At 36.9% G+C, this 12,937-nt stretch overlaps 1 protein-coding gene across 19 annotated transcripts in view; it reads right to left on the bottom strand.

Moving 5' to 3' along the window:
• Positions 1-12,937, bottom strand: part of MIPOL1 (mirror-image polydactyly 1) — a 291,247-nt gene that overhangs the window by 236,173 nt on the left and 42,137 nt on the right. For 17 of the 19 annotated variants that reach the window (XM_065593314.1, XM_065593313.1, XM_065593308.1 and 14 more), the window contains 2 exons: positions 6,204-6,332; positions 4,748-4,827 (listed from right to left, as the gene is read on the bottom strand). The exons of 1 other annotated variant lie outside the window; for it this stretch is intronic. In XM_065593314.1, the coding sequence (XP_065449386.1) occupies positions 4,748-4,766 (19 nt within the window). In that variant the 5' untranslated portion in view covers positions 4,767-4,827; positions 6,204-6,332. Of the gene's footprint in view, positions 1-4,747; positions 4,828-6,203; positions 6,333-9,935; positions 9,985-12,937 lie in introns of all 19 variants that reach the window. One more of the 19 variants, XM_065593312.1, reaches the window with a different exon arrangement.

Raw genomic sequence — 12,937 nt, 5'->3', positions numbered from 1 at the left:
TATGCCAATGCAACTCAAATCCAACCTACATCATCACAACCTGATTAAACTGTGGGCCTCTCAAAAGTCAGCGACATGCATGCTAAATTTGGTACAAATTGAAGTGCTTTTTATGAAGCAGACAAATGTCCTCTAGGAACTAAGATGAAACCAGTGTATTCAGTTTAATTGTCATCACACTAGAATTTGAAACACTGGTTCGTTAGCTCACTATGCAATCTACCCCTAACATGTAAAATGAGAGGGAACTATATTACTGATCTTATTCTGTGATATTTATATAACTATGGTTGAAGGTGTTGATTAAAAACTCCTATTTTCAGGACTTATAAACTTTGTGCTAATAACTCCTTCTCCAGAAAGAAATTGGGCATGCAAGATTCCAGCTGGGATCATAATTTGTTTTAAAATAAAGTTTTAAATACAAATAGTCAGAATCTGAATATAGAAAATATAGAAAACAGCAGTGAAAACTTTGGATACTTTTTGGGGACTCTCACAAATAAAATAAATGAGTGAGTTATTATTTACTTTATAGTAGCACCTACACGTCCAAATCAGGGATCAGGCCCTCATTATGCTGAATACTGTACACACACTTACTAAAAGACAATTCCTTCCCCTAAAGAATTTAAACTCCAGGGTTGTTTGATTAACACAATGCTGGTAACTTGACTCTCATACTAATTTTTTTTTTACTATGTAATCATATGGGGCAAAAGAAGTTGTTGGTCTGGTGACTATTTGTGCCTATTTGAAATTCAGTTCTTCCAATAATAAAATGTAATCTAAAAAAGAAAAAAAAATCCAAACTAAAAAACAAAAGCAAAAACCACAGGCTTTGAAAGTATTTGGCCCATTAAGTGAACAAACCATTTTGCCACTTTTAAAAGCAACAAAAAAAGGACAAATTAAGTTACCTACTTTTACAAAGTTAGTAATTCTAGATGCACAGCAATCAGATCGTCATGATCATTTTCTCCAGTTTGGACCCAGTGACAGAATATCTCTTGTCATTTTTGGTTAAGAGATCAAAATTTACCTTACGTATCCAAGAAGGATTATCACCCTCCTTTCCTTAAATCAAATAAATTCACACACAAAAACACAACATAGACAAAAAGATCACAAATGCAAAAAGTATAACAAATGCAAACATATTTGTAGTTAGCAATGAAACATCCCCTCAACCCTTCAAGTACACCTTTCAAATATATCTCTTCATATTGGACATCACTCAGTTCAAACACAAATTTACCTCCAAGTAAATTTACCTGCCATTTTTCCAAATCCTGCTATTTCCTGTGAGTTGGTATAAAAATATTGAATCTTGAAGTTTAGTTCATAGAAACCTATATACCTAAAAAGAGCCAATGCTGTTCCAAGCCTCCTCGTCTGCTTTTATTTATTTATATTTGTGTGTTCTCCATATTTTGGTGCTTTGCCACACATTTAGGCCATCACCAGATAAAAGTTTTACATCCCAATTTCCAACTTCTTTTAATTTTCGTGCAAACTTTATACATACATTCATCAGATTAAATTTCTTTTTAGAATAGACCTTAGTCCCATGCTTTCGGGCTTGGAATCTGAGCATTTCATCTGGAAATGAAACAGTTTTCACTGGCCAGCTGCCAATGATCCTAAACCATTCCATCTAAGAATACTTGAGAGAAATATGTGAGAAACCACTATCCCCCTATTAAAAACGAGGTCCTGTGGACATAAACAGTAAATTTAAATTAGACCCAAGACCAAAATGGTAATCCTTACACACAGACTAGTTTTTAACCCTTTCTAATACCTACGAACAGAGGCAAAAGCATGTCTTCAATTCATGAAGACAGTTATAATCCAAACAGTATGGAGGTTTCAAAGACTGACTGAATTCCAAAACAAATTTAAAATACAGTGTCCTTCTTAAACTGCTTTCTCAAATGTTTTATTTTCTGGAATTCATAAACAAATTACCCAATGTACCATGTAATTATTAAAACTGCTATTTCTCCAGAGGTAATAACTTATCTTTCCAATCTCTTTGTTTGGTTGAGTTTCTTCTGACCACATGAATTTAACCTCAGCCATGCCTAATGGTATTTGCTTATGCTGTAAAACAGGTTCTGAATCAGAAATAGTCATTAGGAGCTATTTCTCTAAGCAACCTATGTGGAGGGGAATATTGGAGGCAGTATAGTATCCAATGCAGGAAGGAAAAACAGCTAAGCGGACAGCATGGAGGATTGAGGGACACAAACAATGGCAAGTTTCTACTTTAATTATTCAGGGAGAACACTTGAAGTCATTTTGGATGTAGTGGGTCATCCAAAAAAATCAGATGTTCACCTTGGTTACATAAAAGGCCTTTACCTGTTACCAAGATGGCAACCAGGCCAATTACACCAGTAAAGTATCTAGGCTCTTAGTACTGGAAAACAGTTTCAGTGAGGTATTTGTTTGAAATAATATTGTTTTTCAATTTAAACCAAAGTGATGACAAGGACCCCTGTATGCCCAACAATCTCAGTAAATCACAACATCAAAACTATTAACACTGTTAATAGCAAGTACCTCTTTCTTAACTTTCCTATGGATACAAGTGAATAAGAATCATACGATTTGTAAATTACTAATTACTACTTAATTCTATGTTATGCTATGCATGCTTTCATCTTCAATATTTCATAAAGTTAGATAATATCTTTTACTGAACCCACAAATACATAAACATTTGCATGAAGTAATGTCCTTTCCTAAGCAATATAAAACTTTGAAATCCTTTCATCAGAAGTGATTTCAAATTAATGGAACTCTTTAAATAGCCAGCAGGTTTTTTAAAGATTCTGTAAGCTATGAAATTAATACCATTTCTTGAAATTTGACAGGAAATGTTTAATGCACAGTGAATTTAAGGTACTCATTGTTAGTTCCTTTGGAACAGTTAACCTTTTGAACCTTTCTTAGGGTATGCTGACCCCTAAAGGTCTAAAGGTACTACATTTGAATTAGCTACATAAAATTGAAAACATAGTATAGTGAAAGACCAGTTCTCCAGTTTTCCACTTAGCTACTGCACTGAGATTATTTCGTAAGTATTTGATTCAGAAATATTTTTCATCTACCTCAGCAGGCATTCTACATTATGGGGATTAAAATATGCCTGTAGATTGTTTTTACATACAGTATCACTCCTAGAAAATTATGAATCTCCAAACCAGTAAGAAGCAAGTCCCCTCCCCCAAAAGAAAACGAATGCTTTCTCTGCCTTGCCTTGCAAATGCAAGACTGGTTTTATGGCATATTTGAAATTTATTCTCTTTGGAGAAACAGTGGGGAGGTGAAAATTTGGGTCACAGATACATGAGGTGCCACTAGGGGCTACCATAGCAGAGGTCTTTGTGGTTGAGGCCATTAGTGGCCTGATTCTTCTCTGCCCCTCTCTTCTCAACCCTATCTCTATGCCCATAGTAATGGTCATTTCCCTGTGACCACCTTTCTTCCATGAAACACGTGGGCTCTACCTCCCACATCCTTTCCTTTCTTCAAGATATATGGGACACCTCATGACTTACCATCTCTCCATTAGACCCGTTAGGCATTCTGTTCCTACAAAGGATCTAGCCCATTCATGTGATACCACCTTAGACACTTAATTCTCATGCAGTTCCCCCATGAGATACCCCTCTCCCACAGAACTCTCTATCACCACTGAAAAGACATACCTGAGAACTCCTTTGGTTCTTTCCAATATAAGATGACTCTTCCCCATCCCAATCAGGATGTCACCGTTGCAGCTGGAAGACTTGCACTACCTCAGCTAGAACTAACATGCTAGAAATAGCAGTGTGGACGTTGCGGCAATGGCAGTGGCTTGTGCTAGCCCCTGGAGTCCAAGACCGCCCGACCCCTTGGGTCCAAGCTTGATCGGTGAGCCCAAGCCCCTGCCAGCATAGCAACATCCACCCTGCTATTTTTAGCATGCTGATTTAAGCTGAACTATTGCAAGTCTGGCTATCTGTGCTGGGACTCACACCTCACAGCTGTAGTGTAGACATATTCTAAGAGCCCCAACCCCTAACAAGGTGCCAAGTGCCCTCAAACCCCCATTGAAGTCAACAGGGGAGACACCGCACATTGCTGGATCAAATGCTACACTGTCATGAGATTTGAACTAAGGTAATATTAAGAAATTATTTAATATTAATAACAAGATTTTGATTCGCACCACAATGAGGGTCTGAATAGCATGACTCTTAATTTTAAGATACATTTTTTTTTATTACATTCGTGAAAAAACTAAGTTAGAAAGTAATGGCACTTTGGGGACGAGGACTATCTTTTTGTTCTGTGTTTGCACAGTGCCTAGCACAATGAGATCCCAGTCCATGACTAGGACTCCTTAGCACTACAGTAATACACATAAGTAATAATAATGCTGAATATCACAACTGAGAGTTTAACTGAAGTCCCTTAACGTTGCAAAATGCAGAAAAGCTACAGTAATCTACAAAAAACTACACTGGTTGAAGATTTACACATTTTTTCTTTCATGGAAGTTTTAAAATTCGATTTTAAAAGATGTAATCTTGCAGCTGCTTTTCTTTCACCCCAAATGTTTCCAAGAGGCAGAGCAAAATGATTGGGGAAAAAAAGTTACTTCAATATATCGGCAAGAACAAATACATTCCAGTCAGTACCTAGCACTGGTACACCACCTGGGGTTACGCATTAACACCTTAAAAGTCCTTACCTTTTGACCAGTCCTCCATTTGTACTTCTGAACTTGTTTGATCTGGCACTCACTCTGGTTTTTGCTCCAAGATTGCAGAGCTAAAATAAAGCCAACTCTAGATAAATAAACTTGAAACAATATACTAGAACACACCTATACCTACCCTTTATTTGACAGAGAATTTACAAGACAAATGATTTTAAAAATATTTATAGTAGAACAATAAACTCTGTGTATTTTAACCGTTAATGCTAAGCTACGTTTCTCAGTAAAATATTTTTTTCTTCACACATTTAGTTTATATAATGGTTTATTCAGCTTTCTGCTGCGTTTAATGCCTTTGTTGAAGTATTTATTAGTTTGCCTCCTTCTTCAAGTCTTGATCTTGCAAACACATGCTACCAAGTGCGGCATTTACTACAGCAAGTAGTTCCATTGAAGGCAAAGGCATTGTTCACCACTGTGGCAAGTGCTACTCGTGGTAGTAAGTACTTGCGGAATTGAGTCCTTGAGCTGTTTATAATATGCTTGTCTTTGTGAATTTCGTGAGAAACACACAAAATAACCATGCACATTTTCAACTTGTACTTTAAGCTTGTATTTAGGAAGACAATTCAAACCTCTATAATAAAAAAACTGCACTTTATATATATACTGTTCCGTATTATATACTGTAATATAAAACTAAACTTTTCAACTAGTCACAACAATATTTAATTACAGTTTATGGTAATCTTACTGTACTGAAAAGACCTTTTATTTCTTTAGATTTTCATTAACTATTTAATATGATGGATTTAATTTCATTTTTACATACAGCATATTATCTTATGATACTTTGTCTAAACATTTCACCATACACTTTATTTGTGAGCTTTGCTTTTTGTTTAACATCTAAGTTTACCATAAACTTTAATATTTACTCTTTTTAAATTATCTATAGCAACAGCAATTTTTTACCCTTCAAGCACAGGTGTTGGTGAAACACCCAAAAATAAACAGGATATTGTATTCAGCATTTGTCTAAAAATACAGTGTGAAGAGGTAATGTATGGGCTAATGAAAATGCACAGGGAATTACCATCTCTGCAAATAAATCTGATGTAGTGTGAAAAATCTTAAAAGTGAATGTATAAAATCCAGTAAATGATACCGAGATAAAGGTTTCTCTTCCCTCCTTCCCCCCTTACCAGTGAAGAAGCAGGGGGCGGGGGGGGGGGGGGGGAGTTTTCCTTCTATGCTACATCAAAAACTGAAGGGTCTGTCATTTTTAAATTGAGATTATAAAAAATTAATTCTGAAGACCACTGATAAGCTTTATTGAGACTAACATTTACAGTAAACATTCAGGAATTAGTAGTATCTCTAGCTCATATTTGTCCTAAGTGTAAGTGTACATGATGAAAGCAGCGCAAGTGTTTATTTGCTGTACTTGCTTCTTAAGAGTGAAAGAAAAGATAACTTTACTGCATACCTAGAACAGTGAGTGCCTTACAAAAGTCCTCAAATGAAGCTGTAAGCTTCTTCTTTTTTGATTCTGTATAACTGTGTTGATTTGGAGTTGGCAACCTTTTTCTAAGTTCCTCATTTACTTTTGGATTAGCTGAAAATATAGAAGGTTATTAATATCAAAGAAATATGTTTCAGTCAATGAAGCCATTTCCCTACATATTGCACAAAAAGATTCATAATAATTGCAGTCTTTTAATAAGATATTCATATAGCAAGACATGAAGAAAATACAGTCTTTAATAACCTCCAGAGTATTTTAAAACATGTCTTAGAGCCTTAATGCGCCTAGTAATATACTATTTAAAACCATAATTTTATCCCTGTACAATATACAGTCATTCTTCCTCGCGATTTACCCAGCTAATGAATGCCAGCAATTAGTAAAATGTAATCCCATTGCACAATCATTTTAATGCTTTTAGCACTCAGAAAAGTAAACATCAAATTAATACTGCTCAAGCCATATCAGATCCTAGCTGGAAGCAAGCAATTATAGTTCAGCTCCTCAGGTGTAATTAAATGATTGGAATGATTTAGTTCCATAAATGCAAGTTAATTCATAAGCAAGCAACAAATATACTGGGAGTAATTACAAGAAACATTGACAGTCTAAGCAGGGCATGTTCTTTTATGTACCTGTTGTAGGAAAAGGCTGCCCTCTCCTGGAGATAATAGTGAATAATAAATCTACTGAATAATCAACGCCATAACTTGGAGAATGGCATAACTTTTAGAGGTTGTAGCTTCTCTCATATGTTACACAAACACCCATAATTAATTAATAGAAACTGTTTTGTTTTACACAGAGAGAAAGTCAACTATGGTGATCAAACTATGCTGAGTGACTTACTGGTAAAAGTCAACTAATACAATTTTTTCAGGCAGTTGGGTTTTTTAATTTGTTTTTTTCCCCTCTGTTATCAACAAAATATTACTTTTCAAAATATCTCACTAGTCAGTTTTGCTAAGTAAGTGTCCAGGCTTATTCTTAAAAAAATCCACAATAAAACGTAGCTTATACACAAAATTTGCAAGCAAGACAACATATGTTTCCATGAGGTATTTAAGTAACATTGAGTAACAAAACTAATTACAATGCTACCATTCTGACAGCATTGAATAACTCATACAAATCAACAAAAAGTTGGGCATGGTCATAAAAGTTTCTTTGTGAATGAATCACTAAAGAATTGGAATACAGTATTCTATTTAAATTCCCTTTTAAAATGAAATAAAAGTTTTGTAACTGATTTATTACCACAGGCATTACTGAGTGCTTTTATTAAGGAAACAGTCTTCTGGTTAACCTAATGAAGGTGATAACCAAAATAAATGAAAATTTAAGAAACAATAGAAGAATATATAGGAAACAGGGTGTTAAACTTAGAAGTGAAGGGTAAGAGGAGGGTTGGAAGACGCAAAACTAGATGGATGGATGTCACACAAAAAGATTTGATTAGCTGCAGAGTTTCCAAGGAACTGCTGCAAGACAGACTGGAATGAAGAAGAAGGACTCAAAGAGCATCGATCCCATATAGATGGGTCTAAGGCAAGAAGAAGGTGACCGTATACCACTGGGGAAAAGGTTAAATAAAATTCTAAAAATGGTAAGAGGAAATTAAGGCCACAAAACAACATATTTCAATGACACAATTCAAGTTTGATTTAAAATGCTCTTTCCTTATTCACAATCCTTCAATTGAAGATGGTACCAATTATACATATCCTGTTTTGATATAATCTTAACATCCTATTACAGCTTCCGTCCTGTACACATCAGCAACTAACCAGGACATTAAGCAAGGAAAACTATGAATTGACATAGCATGCCACATCCAATAACTGTGCAAAAATAAGGCTTTGCAAATTTAAGTGAAAAGTTACTTATGTACCTGAATATAAATTTACTAATAACTTCCCAGTTTTTAAATTAGGTCCAGCCCTAACTTGTCTTTACATATTGCTTTCTAGTAAAGTGTACAAAGAATATGTAAGCAGTATTTGCAAATGTCCTGTACATGGTCATTTCCACAAACACTGAACTTACAAACAGTACATTCATAAACATGGTTATTGCTCTTTAAGACATTGAATAGTTCCTTGCTAATAAGATTTCCTGCGAGCAAAATAAGTTTATGTTATTGATCTTTAGACACCTAAAAACAAGCAGAGGCCATGGACAAATATCTGCAGACAATACACTCATTGTCGAGATGAAATAAATCAAATTATTTTAAGAAGTCACATTTCCAAGTTTAAAATGTACAGCACATTTGCTTTGCCCTTTCATGTCACAGTCTTATTTTTCTATTCAAATCTTGTACACTGTAAGTTAATTGCTTTTGGAAACTACTTATTATTCATGTAAAAATTAATGTGCCAATGTGTTTAAATCCTTTTAAATGACCATTCATGCATCTTCCTTCTTTAAGTACCGATGAAATCTGTCAAAGATATCAATGCAAGATCGTCTTAAAGAAAGTTCTAATAAAGATTCTTTTCTGCTAACATAAGATTTTCATTTTTGCCAACTTTACTTAAATTCCATTAATTTTTTAAGCTGCTTTTAATAAATTCACCAAGTAAAATTTTTTAGGCCCCATAGTCTGTCATTTGTGTTCCAGCTGACTTTATGAATATTAATAACAGTGTTATCCTGATTAAATAGGCTTCATATGAAATCCCTGTGAATCCTATAGCTCAGACATCTCATTTTTCCAACTCTTTATGAATTTGGATTCAGATATTAAACTGGAAAAAAATCTTAAAAAACAGATTTAATGGTACATTTGCGTATTCTTAAGCAAAAATTAGATGTTCTAATGATTCAAATAATTAAAACGGATAGCCTGAAATCTTAATATGTGGACCTTTCTGTAAACATGCAACATATTTTAACTCTAATGAAAACTTCAACACTTTCCAGAACAAAGGATTAAGAATTTATTATAAAATACTGTCTGTCCTTACACTCACCTTAAACAACAGACAATATAGTCTTAACTCATGTATATGAGTTTTAGAGTTGCAAAAAGGATTTCTAAAGTTTCCCTAAAGGAAAATAACTATTGATGGATCTTTGGTTACCTAAGTTTAAATACCGAATACATGCACACAGTGTATTATTACAGCTTAAGTACAATGATTTTAATCTTTTTAATACATATAAAACCATATTCATATCAGACACCCAAATTTAACTAAACAACATTAACATTGACCTGGTGTACTTCTGTTCTCATGCAAAAATGGACTAAATTTTCTAACAGGGTCACGCCAAAGTACACACATGCTCTCAACTAACAAATCCTTAGCTACATGCACGGGCAACTCTGACTTATGCACATACATGCACTAGAGCAGTGGTCTCCAAAGTGGGGGTGCGCGGCAGGAGGAGCGGCTTTGCTTTGTTTTGATTTTTTTGCTTCGGCAGTTCGGGTGGGAGTCCGAGCGGCTTTTTTTTTTTTGGCTTTGGCAAAAATGGTAGAGCCAGCGCGGCAGGGTGTGTGTGCTCAAATTTTTTTTACTGATAGGGGTGCGCGAACAAAAAAAACTGGAGACCACTGCACTAGAGGTTCTGTACAGCTTTGTCAGACATCAGATTGAAAAATTGGGACAAACTGTCCTGTGTTATAGCCAGTACAAAAAGTTACTTTATTTTCATCATGCAATATGAAATAGAAGCATCGCTTACCTCCTTCAGTTAGGGCCCAATCCTGCAAAGGGACCTGCAATCTTTAGTCCTAGGTATAAATGTTTGTTCAGATGGATTCCATTGCAAGAACAGGGCCTTAATTATTGGATTTATTAATCACCAAGATCATTTAATTCACTCATTATCAGAAGAAGTTATATGTTAGAAGGAATATTTTAAAACGTTTAAACTTTCAGAGTAAATAACTTCTGAGGATGATTTATTTTTAGACTTCATTCACTTTCTACAATGTGTGAACAAATTAATTTTCCAGCTAATGAGGATTTTCTACAGCCTGCATACACTGTATGTGTATCGCTGTCCTTCACTGTAGTATGCATTTTTATTGGTTCGGTGCCCACAACATGCTAGGTGCTTTGCAGACTTGTTAAATGATTGAGCTGGTTCCTTATCTGTTTTCCCTCCTGTCTGAATTAGCAGAGTACTCTTTTAGTTCACTTAGTAGAGAAATATGTTTTTGGCAGTATCAGTATAAGGTTAGGGCTGGTCTCTTCATGTACCATTACATACTTATATAATTACATATTGGGCACTGAGCTCTTAGAATGCACTTTAGTGAACCACCAATACCCTGCAAAGCACTGTTTTGAGTGAAGGTTGGTGTGTGAAGGGAAATGGGAGAGGTGTGTGATCTACTGATTTCTGCACAGTTGTTCTACTCTCCTTTACTAGAAGGAATACAGTCAAATTCATTTAGGATGTGTGTGGGCTGACCAAGCAATTTGACAAAACCCATTTACCTAAACCAAACTGACTACTTCTGAAAGATGCATGTCAGGGGTTCTTAAACCTTAGATGTAAACGAAGTCTTAAGAGAGTTTCAGAGTAGCAGCCGTGTTAGTCTGTATCCGCAAAAAGAACAGAAGTACTTGTGGCACCTTAGGGACTAACAAATTTATTAGAGCATAAGCTTCCGTGGACACAAAGAGAGTGTTCTTCTTAAGAGAGTGTGTCTCATGGATACCTCCTCTGCCATTCAGAACTGAATAGCACCCCAGGGCAACCACAGCAATCATTTACATGGAAAATATTCAGAAAGCTTTTAATTTATCTATAACTACCTTGACTGTGATTTAGCTACGTTAATAAAGGAGGAGCTGGAGGCAGCACCTTGTGACCAGCCAGCTCTCCACACACCCACAGCAAGTACTCCATCGACCACACTTTGGATACCACAGATTTGTGCTATTGCTTAAGATTAAAAAAAAAACACACACACACACAACAAATAATTTTCTTTGAACATTTTCTGTACCAGATTCTGCTTCTCTCTTCTTATTACTGTTCATATGGCAGTAACATCCAAACACCCAATCAGGATCAGGGCCCCACTGTGCCAGGCACCGTACAAACCCACAATAAAACATGGTCCTTATCTTGAAGAGCTTACCACCTAACTTGAAACAAGCTATAGGTGACCCAAGTCATCATGTGATCTTATGTACACATATTTATGGTCCTGAATTGTGTTTTTGTTTGTTTGTTTTGAGTTGTTTTTTATATATAGGTTGGCTGTCCTGCAAGTGCTGCTCAGCCTGTCGTTATTTGTCTGATTTTTTTTTTAGCTGTCACACCAGATGTGGGTCTTGAACAGGGGTGCTAGAACAATTTGTATAATGGGGGTGCTGAGAGCCATTGAACCAAACTGCAAACCCTGTCTATGATAGAAATCACTTCAAGCCAGGAGGTGTGGCAGTACCTATGGTCTTGAGGAGTGGTTTGAAGGAGAGAGTGGATGGATTAACTGATGGATTAACTCAGGAAGTGTATTACATGTGCAAGAGGTGGCACGGAAGCATGGAGAGAGTTGTAGGAAAAGTGCAAATGGGCATTCACTTGCAACTTTCATCTCTATCATCTCTACCACAGGGAAACCCAATGTCCCCTTCCCAAATGACAAAGGCAGACAGTCTATAACTGTGCTCTCTTGAATAACTATCTCAATCAGCTATTTTGGGAAAGGACAAGATTCTTTACGGAGTGCTCCTTTCCTCCTCTCTCCTTGATAGTGGGCTCCAACTCTTTTCACAAGTCACAAAACATTCCTCGTGTAATGAAAAGTCTGAAATTACATACAGAGAGTGGCCTCATGTCATATTGCCTTCCTTGATAGAGTAAGGCTGAATAGGATTTCATTCAAAGCTCACCAAAACTTATCCTACTGTGGTTACCAGTTGTCTCCAGACAGCAACATAAGTGCTCCATCCCTCCACCCCAAGTCTAAATGAGCTGCCTTCCCATGCCAGCCCATGAAGCAAGAAAGAGGACCTTGGACTCAATCTAGTGATTCTCAAGTCATCTTAAAAGGCTTTGACTGAAATCAAGTCTTTATCCTTTTTCTAAAATGAACTAGTAGAATTGCTCCATTATCTGAACAAGTAGAGTGTGTTTGGAGCCAAAAGGCTGTGAACTGTATTCCTAATGTTGTGTATACTTAGTTAGCTGACAAATATTCCCTCTATATACCTGACTAGAGATTGTTTGTTACACTAGGTCAGGGGTGGAGAATCTACAGCACACGGGCTGGATCCGGCCTCCTGCTTCATTTCATCTGGCCCATGGCAAGTCTCTGCGCCATGAGCTGGAATCCCCAAGCCTTGGCGCCCCCCGCAGGGCTGGAGCCGTGAGAACCGGCTCGCCCCACTGCGGAAGAAGCTGGAGTTGCCAGATCATTAAAAGTCCGGGTGGCTCTGCACAGCTCCTGGAAGCAACCGGCATGTCCCTGCGGCCCCTAGGTGGAGGGGCGATCAGGGATTCTCTGCGCACTGCCCTCACCCCCAGCTCCGCAGCTCCCAATGACTGTGGCCAATGGGAGCTGCGGGCGTGGGCAGCGCGCATTGTGCAGAACCCCCTGACAACTCTGCCTAGGGGACGGACATGGTGGTCACTTCTGAGAGCAGCCAAGAGCCACAGCGGGCAGGGAGCCTCCCTTAGCCCCTCTACACCGCCAACCTGGAGCTGCCTGAGGTAAGTGCCGCCCG

This window comes from Chrysemys picta, chromosome 4, assembly GCF_011386835.1.
Source record: "Chrysemys picta bellii isolate R12L10 chromosome 4, ASM1138683v2, whole genome shotgun sequence".
Taxonomy (NCBI): domain Eukaryota; kingdom Metazoa; phylum Chordata; order Testudines; family Emydidae; genus Chrysemys; species Chrysemys picta.
This window is presented reverse-complemented; position numbering and strand designations above follow the sequence as displayed.